The 17890-nt window shown below is 40.7% G+C and overlaps 2 protein-coding genes across 10 annotated transcripts in view; one reads left to right on the top strand and one right to left on the bottom strand.

Moving 5' to 3' along the window:
- LOC136666513 (cytosolic carboxypeptidase 6-like) overlaps positions 1–17890 on the bottom strand; it is a 416314-nt gene that overhangs the window by 388910 nt on the left and 9514 nt on the right. For 6 of the 9 annotated variants that reach the window (XM_066644737.1, XM_066644734.1, XM_066644730.1 and 3 more), the window contains one exon: positions 8500–8636. In XM_066644737.1, coding sequence (XP_066500834.1) covers positions 8500–8581 — 82 coding nt within the window. In that variant the 5' untranslated portion in view covers positions 8582–8636. Of the gene's footprint in view, positions 1–1024; positions 1152–8499; positions 8637–17890 lie in introns of those variants that run through there. The other 3 variants (XM_066644738.1, XM_066644736.1, XM_066644735.1) reach the window with 1 other exon arrangement.
- The window catches only part of elavl4 (ELAV like neuron-specific RNA binding protein 4), a 94708-nt gene continuing 84124 nt past the window's right edge, over positions 7307–17890 (top strand). Inside the window, exon 1 of the mRNA XM_066644742.1 lies at positions 7307–7855. Coding sequence (XP_066500839.1) covers positions 7808–7855 — 48 coding nt within the window. The 5' untranslated portion in view covers positions 7307–7807. The remainder of the gene's footprint in view (positions 7856–17890) is intronic.

The following is a 17890-nucleotide window of genomic DNA, read 5'->3' as shown; positions in this document are numbered from 1 at the left end:
TGACATAACCACAGCTTGACCAAGGCAATTTCTCATATAGATTATTTTTATCATACCACAATTGGTCCTGACACCACAACATGATTGGCCGAGAGACGTTGCAGAACTGCCAATATATCACGAAAATATCACTAATTATTTTACCTTATGAAGTGCTAATAAACTATCTTTCTATTTTGTTTGGTTTTGTCCTATTTATCTACAAATCTAACAAATGGCGGAATAACAGAACTGTGGTAAATTCATAATAATACGCTCCAGGTTCATGCTGTAATAGAGATACTGGTGTGTACTGATCTGTACTCTGCCTGCAGCTGTTAAATTCTCTAAAAATGTAAAACTGGTGCTTGCTCTGAACTGTGAAGTGTGATAAATAACCCACCATCAGCAGTGGTGATACACAAACATAGCTAACTCTGATTAGTCATTAGCAGACATGACGTCAAGTAACAAAAATGTAGCCCTAAGTGACCGAAAGGCGCCTATGAAATAAAATGTATTATTATTTATGAAGAGCAATTAAATAAAACCATTAAATTACAAACTCAGCAGCATTCTTTCTGTCCCAATTGGTAGCAAAATACTAATATAAACACGTAGAGCGGTGTTAAGGATATGAAACTGAGAGAACAGAAGCTGTCCATAATTCAACGCGTGAATTCAGAAGGGAGGTTCCAAATTGGGTGGATTTGCCCTTTAAGGTAACGAAAACAGGTTCCTATGGAAATAGTCATTCACTGGGGTCCTCCTCCTGTAACAGCGTGTCCATTCCGCTCAACACTAACATTACAACAGTCTAAAATCTCTCTTCACGTTCAACAAGCGAAACAACTGCTGTTTCTGTGGATTTAACTGGCTCCTGATAATGTTAGTTTATTCGCTGTAGCCATTAGCGCGGAAGGCTAACGTTAGTAAACACTCAGTGTTTACAAACGCGGAGCACGCTAGCGCACAGAGCCAGTGTATATTCGACTTGTTTACGGCGCTCAGAGCTGCAGGTGACCCTGGTCCCTATTTTACACACCAGTATCGAGCTCTCTGGCGCGCTCCTCCATCTTCCTTTCCGCTTGTCTCTCTTTTTCTCTCTCCCTCTCTCTCCTTCGCTCTTTCTCTCCTCCGCTGAGAGCGGCTGCACGCTGCAGGTGCGTTGCCAAGACAACGCTGCGGTGAGGAGGAGCGCGCGCGCGTGGATTTGACGTAAGATGGAGTCAGAGCAGGTTAGTGCGCAGGAATTACGTAGAGCTCCCCCAGCTCCACGGATGTCTCTCAGCAATGCTCTGCTATTATTATTTTCTGATCAATATCTCCTTTCATTGGAAACGTATACATTAATATACGCTGCTTAGAGACATCACTTTAAGCCCTTTCTACTCACACCACAAAACAGAGACAGCGCTGAAATATGCACTTATCTGACCACAATACACATTTCCACTCTTTTAAGCCATCTGAGATTAGCCTGAGCCCAGAGAACTGCAGTGTTTCTGAATAGAACTGATGTATGGCTTTCTCCTTGCACAGCAGAGATTCGTGTTTCTTTTTTTTTCTTTCTTCTTTTTTAGCAGCAGCAGCAGCAGCATAATCTGTTAAATGATTTCAAGTTACTGAAGTACTTCCGAGCCCAATTGGTTATATTTACCACAGTAGTATGATAGCTTCTCATGAAAAGCCATCTGGGGGCTTGAAGATCATGCTCATTCAACAGTGGCGTCTGCTTTGCCCTACAAGATTTCTAGGAATTTCTTGATTCTTATTATATCATTATGTGCGGTAGAGAGTAAAAGACATTAATCCTTTGCAATCTTGCACTGAGAAGTGTTCTTATGAAGGTAAACCCTTGTTGTGATATTTGCTTGTCTTTGGTGGATTTTCTTTTTTTTTTTTTTTTTTTTTTTACATTCATCTGCATAAGGAATGTTTTGAATCAATGTAACCTGAAATATTCTTTGTCAGTTAAATAAATGTTCAAGTGTTTTAAAAGTCACAGACTTTTCTAGAAAAATTTAACATGAATTGTTAAACATAACCATTTCTTTTTTTGTTTTATTTTTTTCTATAAATTTCTGACTTTTAAATTTACTTGGGACTTTACATGTGGGATTCATTTGAAGGACACAAACACTTTTTGACTTAATTAACATGGTTCTGTATGTGATATATATATATATAGGGGCCTGGAGATTGTGGTTTCGATTCCCACTGCGGGACCCCGTGTCTGCATGGGTTTCCTCCGGGTGCTCCGGTTTCCTCCCACAGTCCAAAAACACCCCTTGGTAGGTGGATTGGTGACTCAAAAGTGTCCGTAGGTGTGAGTGTGTGAGTGAATGTGTGTGTGTGTGTGTGTGTCTGTGTTGCCCTGTGAAGGACTGGCGCCCCCTCCAAGGTGCATTCTCGCCTTGCGCCCAATGATTCCAGATAGGCTCTGGACCCACCGCGACCCTGAACTGGATAAGCGCTTACAGATAACGAATGAATATATACATTCATTATATATATTATATTTTCAAAGCAAAAATCTAATATATAATTTCTTCAACTTTCAAAGTGAAATGTTCTCAAATGAAAAAAGGATTAGCATCATGAACAAAACTTACATCACTTTATTTCAAATTTCAGTTAACTGTTAATTCAATTTAATCTTTTTTAATCATGCGGTATAAATGTATTATACTGTTATACTACTTACTGTAACACCTATCTAAATGTGTCTTTGAAAACAAAGGGCTACGTATCTACAAGATCTGGGCCCAGGACATCTGCACAGGCAGCAGGTCACAAAAGAGTGTCAAGGTTGATGGTAAGACCCTGCAGTCTTGCAACTTTGTTTGGATACTGTTTGAGTTTTGTGACACATTTTGTGGGCTTAGCTTTGGGACTTTCTTGGAACTTTTCCCTGGTGTGTGTTAGGTGGTCATGCAAAGCTCAAACCAAGGACAAGAAGACCCTGGAGCAGCATGGCAGCACACTTCCTGCAGCACAACACTGCTGCCCCAACTCAAACATCTACTGCAGAATTACTGCAGTATTATCATTTACCATTGTTTAGTGTACAACTGTGGGTAAACAAGAACAATTTTTATTTTTGTTTTATTTGATGTGTAGAGTCAAAGTTGAGCTTGTAAACTTTAACTGCAGGGGTTGATGGAGAAAGTTGGAAACTAATTGCATATTCATAGATCTGCACATACTAATGAAGGCAAAGGTGTAGAGTTACAACTAAACCAATGTTAAGGCATTAAGGGCTTTTCCTTCTTGGAAAAACATAATTAACATAATTCTGATGAGCAGAGAGGAGCTTTTTTGGGTTTAGTTGACCAGATTGGAACAATAATATCCCAATATATGATTATCTGCAGTTCTAACTGTATCCACAAATCTTACAAGAGGAAATGAAGGCAGGTTCAAAATAAATGTGTGTGATGATGATTTAAAAAACAATAAATAATAATAGTTTTCCTCAGTGTGTCAAGACTTTAACTAATACTATATTTTGGTTCATGCCAATTGTGTAATAAAAGGCTTATGTAGGTGTCATGCAGTTTTACAAGTCTACTTTTCAGTCGTGTTAATAAAGTTTATCCTTTGAAGTTCACAAATGCTACAGAGCTCATATTTATACACTTCCATTCAATTTTGCTTTTTTGAGTGTAAACATATTGGTTATAGTCCGCATGTAAAAAAATAGCAAAAATATTTGACCTTTTTTTTTTTCAAAACAAACTTCAGTTTAAAAAAAGGCAAAAAATCGAAACACTTAATATTGTCCCTGACATATTATAAAAGAAAAAGCAGGCTGCAGAAATTGCCATCATCAACTGCTCCTTTCAAGTGCTTTACGTTTGAAAATTGCAATGTCCCTCAGGACCAATACTTTCTGTCTCTTCTCAATTATATGTGCGCTGATTAAAATATGTGAATTCCTGGACAATTGGAGGGCAGTCTATGACATCAAGCACAAGCTAGACCCTATTCATTTTCTATTAATAGTGCTGCTTTTTGATTAGCCTCCAAATGAATGACCATAAGGCTGTGTTTCAGGCAGGCACATGCATATAGATTCACTTCTAGTAATATCCAGGTTATAAGCAGTGGGGGTGCTAAACGCAGACAAGGATGGTTCAGAAAGGGGAGTCTGCTTTAATAAGACAAAATTGGCAGTGATTTTTTTCCCCACTTTGATCATATTTGGTGGCAAACTAGAGACAGTGGAGCAGCAAGTGTGGACTGATTTCTTTTTTAAGGGATGAGAAATCATGTTGGCCAATGTCTCCTTAAAACTGGGAACTGAAGAGCTGTCTTTTGTGGTGTGTCATTCTCTATCAACAATTAGCTGGATCTATGGAGCTATATCATGTATACTATGGGCTTGTTGAAATGTATAGTGCACACAGGGTAACAAAAATATGGATTGTTCCCCATTCACCTCTATCATTCTTTTATTACTTTTATTGTCAGTGTGCATGGAAGCTGCCAGGATCCACCGGTCTATTTCCTCAACCACAAAGTCTTTCAGGGCTTGCTGAATCTCTGTGGGTATTCCTTTGACAATTATGACGTGCCTGCAGGAGAAGAATCTTCCTCATCTCTCCACTGTGTTCCTGTCATCGCCAAACAGATGATTTAATCAACACATCAATCACACAGAACACAAGCTAAGTGCAGTCCACTTCTTGATCCTCACATTTTTAATTGGTTCTCCGGAGGCACAGTGTTTTTTTCCCCCATCAACATAAGTTTGAGTCCACTATAATACTCCATTCCACTGCTTTTCTACAGATGTTTGATGCTAGCATGATAGCAGGAGGCTTCTAAATGATTACAGCATGAATTTGCTATGTCCATGCAACATGTATTTAAACACCAAAGGAGAAAGTTAAAGTCATTTTCTGTGCATGTGTGTCTGTCCTCTGAGAGTGCCATGTTTTTGGTGGTGTACAGGGAAACCCTTTTTAACTGGACCATGTTGGGACAGCATGAATACAGCCTCTTAGTGAATGGGAGGTCATGCGTCGAGAAGGCAGACCCACAGGAGATGCAGCAGGCTTTGAGCAGGCTTTAGGAAGGCACATAGAGTCACTATGGCGACAGCAATCAGAAGCCTCCTGGGACATGAGCGGACAGAAGAGGGGGGATGAGAGGCAGCTGACACTGGAATCAACCAGCAGACTCCATGATTCAAGTGACAACCCATCCTAGTACAAGCCCGCGCACACACACACATGCACACACGCACACGCACACACACACGCATGCTCAGCCCTACTGAAATAAAAAAGATCAGCTCCATTAGAGAAACATGGCAGGGTGTTCACTCTCCCTCTCTCGCTTGCTATTGGCTGCTGTCCATCCTAACAGATGGGCTGGTGTCAATAGGCTGCTATTAACTGGACACTTGCCTCTCCTGTGGCATGGAGACCAGAGCATACTGTACCATCCACAGTAAGAAACGCACCCACACCCACTCTAGCCGAGGTCCACATCCGTGTTTTCACAACAACAACTTGCACCATACCGAGATGTGTTCATGGAAATTCCAGTTCATTACAAATACGCCTCTATTTTGTTGTCATTTGATTTTAATCTGAATTTATGCTTTGTGTTGCAACAATCTGCTTAATACCTGGAAACTCATACCAGCAGCATATTCTTCATTTTTAACAGGTATTAGAATCTTAAGAAATATTAATCAACAGCATGGAATCATAACAGAGCCGTTGCTCACTCTGGCATTAATTCAATTATTTTATGTATTAGCCACCTTAAAATGTATGAAACATATTTCCGTCAGTTTCATAGAGATGGTAAAATTATGTATATTTCATAAATCTTTTTCCTATCCTCCAAACAATCTAAAATAGAGAACTTAGTTAGTAATGGCTCAGTATTAGATTATAGTGCTGCACTGCCAGTAGCTGGTAGGAAAACATCTGAGACTCAAACATGATCTCAGAATTTGTCATACATATTTTTGGAGAATTACCAAATCATTTAAATTGAGGTTATTACATTTTATTCCTAATCCAGGACATGTGTCATCAACATCAGTAATAAATATAATGTGCAAGCTAAATACGAGAAGGGAAAAAACTGTAAAAGCAATTATGAAACAGTAAAATTTGACCACCAATGTACTTCTTTAATGCATAGATGCATTGGAACTGTGGGCTACTGCTGATGTCCAATATTTATTATTAATATTTATTAATACCTTTTTAAGATCATTGTGGGTATTTAAATAAAACAGCACTGTTCAATAACTGGAAGCTCTATAGGCTAGTGCATTATAAAGAAAGAAATAGGATTTCGGCTGTACAATAGCTTATATGTAACACACGTTTTACTTCTATTTAAATATCCTTCCCGAAATGTTCAATATTTCTGCTATACTACACGCAAGTGTGATTTACGTGTCTTTGTTTCAGGTTACCAAGGAAAAGTGCAGAGAAAAAATGTCTAGCTCTAAGATTAGTGAAAGAGAATGCAATGATTATACACACTGGACATTTGAGCAGGGATTGTGTTAAAGCCTTGTTATTACTGTGTGAAAGCCTGTTGTTGCTGTAATGAAAACTGAGCTGCTACTTGCAATTCTGGACCAGAATTTACCATTATCATATGACTCAACACAGCTCAGAACTGGCAGTGAAACCATTTGTTTGTCGTAGAACATATGAAGCCGAGCTTCATGCGTGTATATACTGTTACACCTTCTGAGCTTTCGGAAGCAGCAGAATAAGAAAGCACAGATTCAAGGGCATACGACACCAAACCGAAATTCTTCTTATGTAATTTGAAATTTCATGAGTGTGGCTTGGGGTGTGTGCCCTTCACAGCAATGGCTCTGCTGGTCAGGGAGATAGTTAATGGCATTGCTGCATAAAGCAGCCCTGCACTCTTGTGCACATCAAACACGCTTGACATGAGAAGGAGAGGCGGAAACGGAGCCTTGCGAGTTCCAAGCATCTTTGGTGCTCTCTCTAAGCAGCGGGAGCTCTAAGCAATGGAAGAAGGCTGTGGTGTGAGGCAGATGTGCCTCTGTCACGTCTTTTAGAACACTCTACCCGCCTTGTGGTAACACTGCGAACTGTAGCTGCAGAAGAGCGTGATCGTGAGAGAGAGAGAGGGAGAGGGAGAGAGGAGGAGGGAGCAAGAGTGAATCAGGGAGGGAGGGAGAGGAAGGATAGAGAGAGAGAGAAGGGTCGAGGGAGAGAGAGAGAGAGAGAGAGAGAGAGAGAGAGAGAGAGAGAGAGAGAGGAGTTTAAACTAAGAGCTATGTTTTGGGACGGAGTAATCTGCTAGAGAGCAGTGTGCGGATCGGAGTGCATTGTCAGAGTGAGTGTGCGGGGGACAGATAAGGAAAAGAAGCCCGCCAGCCCGGCTGCTTGTTTTAATGTGCTGACTCTGGGGAGATAAAAAAAAAGAAAAAATATTGACTCTTCAGTCGTGTGCCGAGAGCCAGGGCACAAGCGCCACATTTAACAAGAGGTGCACCGCAAAAGAGAGAATAAAAACAACACAGGGCGCAAGAGGGGACAAAATACAGCCGCAGTGCAAAACCGCACATTTTAGCGGATTTTTTTTTTCTCTTTTTCTCTATTTTTTTAACCTGTTTCCTTTTTTCCCTCCTTTTTTCCTTTCCTTCACCGGGACCAATTCCCATTTCCGGTAGAGAGAAAAAAGAGAGAGAGTGAGGGGAGACTTCCACTGACGGACGACTGCTAGAACAAGTGCACGAGGCGCAAAAAAGGGACAAGAGGCAAGAAATAAAAGAGAGAGAGAGAGAAAACAATCCCAACAAGAAAACAAGATGTTCGAAATCAGCCGAACACTGAACGCTGCTTTATTGAGCAATGAGGTAAAGACGAAAGATTTGATTCTGTCTCTTCACCCAGCATCTCTCAGTGTGTGTGAGCTGGAATGGGTCTGACTGTATGTGTGTGCTGCCAACCATTCCGTAAAGTGTGTGACGTTTAATGTCTGTGTTGTATAAACGTGTCCATGCTTATAGATGTGGCAGCAGTGAAGGGGCTGTAGTTTCATTGCACAGGGTCTCAGGGAGTGGAGTGTGAAGCTGGGTTAGTTGTCAGGGTTGTTGGAACGGCGGGTTCAACATAAACACATGAGAGGCTTAAACCTACCATCTCTCCGCCACACAATCATTTCATTTTCTCATTTACTCAAAGCAAGATGGCTTTAAGTGCTGAGCTTGCTTGATGACTTGCCCATATGGGGCTCACAGTATGTGTGGGTGTGTGTGTGTGCATGACTGTGGGTGTGTGTGTGTGTACGAACGTGCTAGTACACGAAAACACGCCTGTCTATCACTGTAGCTGTCCACCTCTCTTTCTCTCTCTCTCTCTCTCTCTCTCTTCTCTCCCCTTTGGTCTATCTTTTTCTGTCTTTGTGCTCCCTCTCTTTTTACCATTCTATTCTTTTCCTCTTTTTCCCCTTTTTTTGTTTTTTTCTTCTTTTGTCTTTGTCCTGTGTGTGATCGCGCACCTTGTGGGCAGTATCTGAAGATGATGGTAAGGTACTCCCAGTATTCGGCACTAGCCCAGGCTGAAGGCTCCGTCCCGGGCATGGGCTCCCTGCTTTTGCCCCACGATCCATCCAGCCAGCAGCCGGGGGCCAGGTCACTGGGGGTAAGGAGATAGACAGATACGTTATTGTGTCCGAGAAAATGGGAACTGAGATCAGATTATTATTAAAAAATAATATTAAACATTTTTTTTAAAGATCTGTAGCTCCAAAAGTTTGGCAAATTGGTGCGGCCCAGAGGCTTGATTTAGCAACTGTTCTCATGCTTTCTTGTGTAATGACCATAATTAAAGTCCATTTAATATTTCTAACACCAACACTCAAAGCAGAGAGAGAGAGAGAGAGAGAGAGAGAGAGAGAGAGAGAGAGAGAGAGAATATTGACTTGTTTGTGTATGTTTTACTGGGTACGTGTTTGCACCTTGTGTGTGGTGATGCTTGAAATTGAAAATCTGTTTGTGTGCATGTGTGCGTGAGCTTGTGTGTGTGTGTGTGTGTGTGTGTGTGAGTGTGTGTGTGTGTGTGTGAGTGTGTGTGTGTGTGTGTGTGTGTGTCTGTTTGTACTGGTATGTGAATGCATTTACTCATTTTGGGCACAGTGAAAGGTTGCTAATAGTTGAGGTGTTAGTGTATTCGGATTGTGTTAGACTGTGACCTTGAATTTCTTAACTTATTTTTCTACATGCCACATTGGTGCACTAGGCCCTTTTAGTGTGAAACTGGTTTTGGTGAAGTGAAAGTGCATTGATGTGCTGCTATGTGGTACTACATTTTAATACTGTATTGCGCGTAAGCAGAGGTGCTCATATCGACAATTGCTGAGAGAGTTTAGGTACAAAATGTATATATAAGATCGATCATTTATAGATATAGATATAGTACAATTCTCTTCTGTATTGTCCTGAAAAGGCATATGGAACCATTACATGGTGAAGATCCTCTGACTGTTAATTCAAAGAATTTAATGGAATAAAATAATAACTCCAGTATGTTAATCTTAACTTGCTGCATCTGTAGCTTTGCAAAGTCAATCATCTTGATGGATTTACCACTACCAAAAACACACTGACACAAAACCCACTTATAATTGAAGCCAAAGAGCAGATGCTACATGTACATCATTGTTGTCCAAAGAGAAACATGTATTTCTGAAAGAATAACTTTGTAGGAGAAGGAAAAAACCTTCATTCATCAAGAAATTCTCACACAGTGTAAAGAACAGCTGCTGTGTATGTAAACAATGTAGTAAACTAAAACACGATGCATGTTTTTCTTCGAACAGCGATGATATTATTCAAATGTTTCGTTTCCTCATTATACAAATTATATAAAATAAAACACACGCATGTTTAGGTAAAGTATGACAGCAGAAAAAAGGGCTGCCTTAAATTGATTTTATTTGCAGCACATTGTGCTTGAAATTAACCATTAGTGCTGTCATTTTTAAATGGTTTCATAATAGGACAGTGGGTTGACGTGGCGTTGCCAGTTTGAGGAGCTGATTTAGGTGAGAGAACAAGAGTGTGTGAGAGAGAAAGAGAGAGAGAGAGAGAGAGAGAGAGAGAGAGAGAGAGAGAGAAGCAGTGCGGGAAAGCCCTGGCAGGCTGGTAGAGTCTGCGCCGTTCGTTTCGAAGTAAATCCCTGACTTGGTGCATTAAATCGACACGAAGCTGTGGGTGTCTAATCTGTGATGGGCTCTCGTTCCGTTTCCCCACAAAACAGGATCAGCATGCCTGCCTGGAGCCCGAGCCCTTTCTCACACAAAACATAGTGCTACTGACAGCAACGAGGCCGCTTTGCCAACACAACCTCACTCACACACACTCTGACATACTGTGATGGCATGACGTGTGCTTGGTTTAAGAAATAGCTAAGCAGTGTTTACCAGCGACAGCGGTTACTGAAATCCTTACTCACAAATCCTCATGAGGTGTGTGCCGGGTGATTACTGTTATGTTCCATGAAAACAAATATGTTTTCCAGTTCTGAGAAGAAAAAAAAAAAAGAACAGAAAGTAACACCTAAACAAACACACTGCTGTTATCAATGAAAATTTCATTTCTATATTTTCCACTGCCACAAGAAACCTCCTAAATCCTATTGTTTCTAGCCACAGGTTTATGATTTCTCATTTGTCATCCATGGAAGTTATTTTCCTCTTTATTCCTAGTGATGAATGGAAAATACATATTCTATTTCTCATATTGACATCCCTATTACTACAGTTACATAATAAATACAACAGAGTACATAATAGTCACCCAAAAGCCAACTTAAGATATAATAAATAATACTTTGCATTATTACTTAATGTTATTTAACTTACAAACTTTATATCCAAAAAAAAATCTGCAATTCATCAGCTTTAGAAAAGTTGTAAAATAATATTTACAAAAGTGTTTAGCATTCTTTTGTTTTAGAAAGTGGAATGAACTCAGTGTGATGGTGCAGTCAGCTGTAAAACACTGATTTTCAGCTCAGAAAAAAAAAATTCTGCACAGAGGACTGGCAATTCTTGGCGAATATTTTAAAGTGGTTCAGATTGTAATTAACCAGGTTAAAACAGACCATCGTTACAGTGATTAATGGCACCTTCATTACGCGAAGCAAGATCATTTGCATACATTAGAGCAGTGCAAGGCAGGAGGTAAGAGGCTATCTGGGAGTGTGCTTTGTGAAGCAGATAGATATTTTCATCACATTACAGCCGAGCTTCCTATAGGCACTCGTTTTCATTTAGAATGCATGCAGGAAAAGGACATAATTAAAAATGTCTAATTCTAAATAAGTATATGGCCCTTGTGTTCATGTTCGTGTGTGTTCATATATAACATGGGTGTTGTCTGCTATTTATGTTGATATACAGACTAAAGAAAATGCAATAAACTGTTATAATCTCAGAAACTCATAAAACCGCTCCATTTCTAAAGAGGTTCGCTGGATTAAAACACAGAACCAGGCATAATTTTTAGAATGAATGTAGCACTGAAAGAATCCGTAAATCACCTCTAGATAATGATAATGAAGTCACAGATTTAGCTACCATTAATATACATTGTTTGAGCAAAAAGCAGTTCATTGCTGCACCAGCTAATGGCCACCACATTAGAACATGTTCCATGTCTGTGCCATCGTAGCTGGTACCAAGCACTCGAGCAGCACTGAAACATTGTCTGATATAAGGAACAAATATAGGGTTGGTCTTTTTTGCTTTGGTAGATTGTGACACAAGAGCACACCACACACTGTGCTACAGAGGACCCAGCTTGATTCTTAGCACTGCTAGACATTCAACACAGGAAAGAAAATATTTCTGAAACAGCAGAAAGAGACAATAATGAGAAATGAATATGCGGTGCCAAAGGCAATAGCAGTGTAGCGGCTGATTGGCTGGGCATCGCTACAGATACAAAACAAATTGCATGCAGGTTTTGCAAAATTGAAATAGTGACTTACTTTTCTTTTTTTCATTTACACGAACGCACACAGACACCCACACACACTCACTTACATCCAGTGCTCTTTTACAGCTGTTCCATTTCACCAAACACACCACTTTTTTCCTAACTTCGTTTTCAGCCATTTTGAGGAGGTTATGATTTCCCCTAAACTCATTTGAAGGAGCAGAGTAGCAAAAGGAGAGGTGGGGAGTGGAGAGGGAATTGTGGAGCGATTGGCAAATGCCTGTTGGCAGCACTGGAGATAGGCAGGGTCAGCTCTATTTCACAACAGTGATTAGCTCGGCCCATCTGCCGGGCCGGCCGGCTCCTCCTGCCGTGATTGCACTGTTTCTCTGTTTAATGTAGCCCTGGAAATTAGTTCATTTGTGCTGCTCAACCTCGAGCCCACTGCTCCAAGAACAGGTGCAGCATTCTGTCACGCACAAAACCAGAAAGTGTGTGTGTGCATGTATGTGTGTGTGTGTGTGTGTGTGTGTGTGTGTGTGTGTGTGCACATCTATGTGTATCTGGGCATATATGTATGTATAGAGTGGAAAAGCAGCCAGTGAATCAGACTCATCATCTGCAAAAGCACCTTGGCACAATAGCAGTAGATTGCAGACGATCAACTTCCTCTGTGAAAATGGGAAGGTTTTTACGGGCTGGGTTAATAATTAGCTTTTACCTCTGCAGGAAGTCAACATGCTGTGTTTAATATATATTTTTAAAGTATAACATAACACACTGAAAAAAGGAGCTCAGATTTATTATACTGAGATTACGATTCTAGTCATTGTTAGTCTTTTAGCCGGACAAACCATGCACTGCTATGCAGCCGTCAGGGTGAAACCACTATGATCCTCTCCACCACAGGTTAGGAGTCTCGCTCCATGACCTATGGCTAGGGCTAACCCTGTTTGACAGAATGCCCTGCCACTTTATGAATGAAGGGCATGAGAAATAGCTATTAAACCTGTAGGTCAAGCAGCGGTCACTGCCACACAAGCTCACCCACGCACATGCACAGACTTCCAAGGGCATGCACCAGTTCACAGCTCTCAGACGGCTCCGCATGCGAACTAACAAGTGCGAACATTTACAGGCAGAGGAACAGGGAATCCAGAAGCGTAAAATAGCATTAAAGAAGCCCCTATTATTTACAGCTTGAAGCCAAACATTATATAGACCTGCTTCCAAATACAATTTAAGCGTTACTGATGAATAGGCTAAAGAGACGGATTTTGGTCTTAATTATAGCGGTCTATTTTCAGAAGACAAATTCAGAAGGACTACACTACAATTTCATTTCTTTTACCTTGAACTGCTCTCTTGACTTTAGTTAAATACTAAGTATGCTCTTCCATTGAATTAAGGCTTGATAGTGAATGTAAAGAAAATAGGAGCACTCCAAAATGTCTGGTAATTACTGACGCATGGCGGCCTTGTCAGATCCTGACGAAGTGCAGAGTAAGGATCTAATGAGATGTTTTGTCTTTCTCAAGATTGTATCAGTGGCATCACCTGAGACAATACATCCAGTCCGTCAGCGATTCATCCTGTCTTCTATTATGCTGAACAACAGGCGGTCACCCTCAGGAGCATTAAGAAGAGCACACCAAAAGGGCTTGTGCTTCTGATGGAGTGGGAAAAAAATATCAAATTCCTCCACACAGAACAGGAATAAGCATGATAAGAAATAAGTATGTTTCTTAAAATAAACCCAGCATTGTGTTTACAAAAGCGTCTATTAAACGGTAACAATTCCAATGCATCAGTTCTGGAATTGATTGTATACACTATATTTTTAATTGAATAATTTGGTAAATAAATTGTTATGCTTACAATTGGGAATATTGTTCTATTACATATTACATTATTACAATATATTGTTGCTGTCCAAAGAATAATATGAATCTCCATTTTTGTTGATTTTTTATTTACTACATTATTTGAACACAACAGCTGTCCTTGACATTGTGTGAATATTTCATGATGAACAGACCAATAGAAATGCTCCAAAATTACTTGCAATAAAATGTTTTTAAATTGACTTCTAATGAAAGTTAAGTATTTTCCTTCTCATACAAATTTACGATTTTTGACATGTATAGGTATATTTTCTGGACACTGACAATATATCACAATATATAATGGTGACAACATATAACAGCGGGAATAAGATTTTTTATATTTAATTGTAGTTACCTCACATTATATTATTACAATTTTCATCCTAAAAACAGATATTCCTTCAATTTACAAAGCAGTGTATTTTGTTTATAAAATAAAAGCAAACAAAAATAAAATGGGTTTAATTAGATGGTATATATTACATTTGTTAGTTAGTGAGCACTTTCTAGTTTTCTTCTCTGATTTCTAGGGAGAAACAAGTGCATGACCTCCACTGGTATGATACATATACTGGTACAGTGGGAATCAGTATTGTAATATCAAAATACTGTGTGAGATCAAGTGGGCTTCAGTGAGTTTAAAAGTAAAAGAGAAATTGTATTAAACATGTGTGTTGTCAGATTAATTATGAAATAATAAAATACAAATATTTTCAGTTATAAAATACACCAACATATTTTCCAGGCTTATTTGTAATATTAATATAATAAACATGTGAGTAATAATTAACTAACTGCACCAAAGTAATCTATTTGAAAAAGTAATCTATTTGAAAATTCATCATATTCAAAAGATATGAAAGTAGAACAATTTGTTGTGGTCAGACATGTACACCCCTGGCATGCGTGTGGGTGGGTGTGTGGGTGTGTGTGGGTGGGTGTGTGGGTGTGGGTGTCAGTTTGCATGTGTGTGTGTGTGTGTGTGTGTGTACATGTGCACATCTGCAGGGCTTGCTCAGTCTTACAAACACACGCACACACACATACACACACACACACACACACACAGAGCAGCTGAGCCAAAGCTCTGGGGGCTGTCTCTGTTGAGGCGGGGAGCAGGTGTCTCCAGCCAGGCAGAGAGAAGCAGAGCTGCCTGTTCCAGTCCAGCCTTAGCCGGGCTCCAGCTACACTCGCCTGGGGAAGGCAGGTGGCATTCGGCCTCTCACCCTCCACCCCTCAGCCCACGCACACAAGACCACTGTCCCCCCGCTGGGACTCAACAACCACAAACCAGCTACGAATAGTCCAGACCAGCAGTCAGTCTAAGATCAGTCAGCCCAGCAGACTGGAGCTACAGCCGGCTGACTCACTTTAATTTCCCCACTGTTTGGGCTCTCATTGCACAGGCCATAATTTGCTTGCCGTTGATGAGGAGGAAAGGAGATTGTTGGAAGCCATGAAAGAAAGCTTTGAATCAGAATGCCTTTTCACCTCTCTTTGTCTTTGAAAAGCAAACAAAGGGAGCGGCAGCTGAAAGAGGGATCAGCCTAGTGGATGCAGGTACCTTGACCTGGAAGTAAAAAGCCTGTGATTTCAGCAGCAGCAGGAGGGCAGTGATAGCTCCAAATGAAAAGCTACCGCTCATCCCTTGCTCTCCACATACATGCACACACACACACACACACACACACACACACTCACACACACTTAAGGTCGTTTCTTCATCTAGCATTTTAAGCCATGAAAGCTGTGATGAAAATAAAGATCAAAACATGAAACTGGTCAACACTGAACGCTTTGTAATCAGAAAAACACTTTCACAAAGCAAGCCTTTTGTTTATTTAAAAAAAATAAATAAATAAACTAAACATCTTTAGAAATAACTGTTTTTGTAGTGCTAACCCTCTAGCTTAGAATATACAAATGACATTCTGAAATTCATGATTTTTTTTGTTCTTAACACATTTACATTTCACAATTACTCCAGCATCCTTGCTGTGATATTATCTAGAAGATAATGTAGCGAAATTACAATGATTACATTATTTATTGTCTCATATCTATTTTACAATTATTTCAGGCCTGCTGAAAGAGTGGTTTAGAATGAAAAAATTGTGAACGGTATAAAGGAGGGAAATGTGTGAATGCCTATCAGCCATTTTATCCTAGACTGGCTAAGTACTGTAATTAGCATTTTTTACTAATTGAAGACAAACAGCAAAAGGGCTGCAGCATATAGAAAAGCAGAAACTCATTCATCAGCCTCTCTCTCCCACCTTCTCTGTTTACCTAGACTCAAACAAAAATAGCATTAGCTGGCCACAGACACTTTGTACAATGCATATTCCTCACTGAGGGTAACACATGCCCGTCAGTGTCACGAGAGTTTGTACACACTCAAACACAAAGCAATACTTTGACATAAAAACTGGAGAGTATTTGTATAGGAACAATTTGACAATTTTTGTTAAGTTTTGGGGGCAGCAGGTAGTGTCGCAGTCACACAGCTCCAGGGACATGGAGGTTGTGGGTTCGATTCCCGCTCCGGGTGACTGTCTGTGAGGAGTTGGCGTGTTCTCCCCGTGTCCGCGTGGGTTTCCTCTGGGTGCTCTGGTTTCCTCCCACAGTCCAAAAACACACGTTGGTGGGTGGATTGGTGACTCAAAAGTGTCCGTAGGTGTGAGTGTGTGAGTGAATGTGTGTGTTGCCCTGTGAAGGACTGGCGCCCAATGATTTCAGGTAGGCTCTGGACCCACCGTGACCCTGAATTGGATAATCGGTTACAGATAATGAATGAATGTTAAGTTTTGAACATGTGTTCATATTATTGCGTGACCTATACCACAGACATTGGCAAAGTGCAAAACCTAAGAGTATTCATTTAAACTTGTGAAGTAGAGACTAAAAGTCACCTATATCTCACCACTACCAAATCATCGCCATGGATCAGGCAGCCATTTTCTATCTGGATTTGTGTAGTTGCTATGACTCAGAGGCTGGTGGTAAAATGATAAATGTGGCCAGCGTCTGAATGATAGGCTGCGCCCATGAGCTGACACGTTGACGAACTGCGCCGCTTCTCCAAAATTGATAGATTCTGAGCCCATACGTTTTATTGATCGGCTAATTGTTCAGGGGGGGTTGGAAAGCGGCTGCTGTCGTGAATAAATGATGGATGCCTGGCATGCCGAGGAAGCCGAGGAAGACCTCCGAGGCGTGGTGTTGCTTCCTGTGAGACTGTAATCGTCCTTCTCACAGCCCCGAGGAGCCGTTAGTCCCTGCTAGCTCTCTCCTCGCATTAATAATGCATTCTCTCTAACAGCAGCATTCAGCTCTAAACGCTCCACCATACAAGCTTGTCCAAAACATCAATAGCAGCTCAGCAAAATAACCCCCATTTGAGGCTGGGGCAAAGAACGAAGTTACGAATGATAATTAATCCTCAAGGCATTCCTGCTATATCTACAGCGACTTTCTCTCTCTCTCACTCACACACACACTCACTCACACACACACACACCCACACCCACACACACACACACACAAACCCTATCTGTCTCTTTCTCTTTCTGGCACTAAGAATTTTGGGATGGAGACAGCAAGAACAGGAATGGATGTTTGGGTGGGGAGTGGGTTGGAGAAATACTGACGCTGCTTTTCCCTGAGCTCCAAATGACAAGGTGACAGAGGATGTACAAACAAGGAGAGATGGGCAGGAGACAGGGGGGAAGGAAGAAAGAGACCCATCCAGCATGGATTTCCGTTCAGTTTCACCCCAGAGACCAGAATGATATAGCAAAAGGACAGAGCATACTATTACTGTGTACCATACAAAATAATGAACTCCTGTACAGTCAGTACTTCTCTCATGGACAAAGACAAAGAAAAACAACACCAAACTGCATGACATCTACCACAGCTGCAATAGCTATTCCTTCTCTAGGCATTATCAGTTACCTAATGAACAAAATGAGCAATTCCAATAACGTAACTGCACTGTGCACTAATTGTAACCACTCTAAGGCTAGTTAGTGTTAGCTCCCTCCTCCTCTGAAGGGAAGCA

The sequence above is a fragment of the Hoplias malabaricus genome, chromosome 14 (assembly GCF_029633855.1).
Source record: "Hoplias malabaricus isolate fHopMal1 chromosome 14, fHopMal1.hap1, whole genome shotgun sequence".
Lineage (NCBI taxonomy): Eukaryota > Metazoa > Chordata > Actinopteri > Characiformes > Erythrinidae > Hoplias > Hoplias malabaricus.
This window is presented reverse-complemented; position numbering and strand designations above follow the sequence as displayed.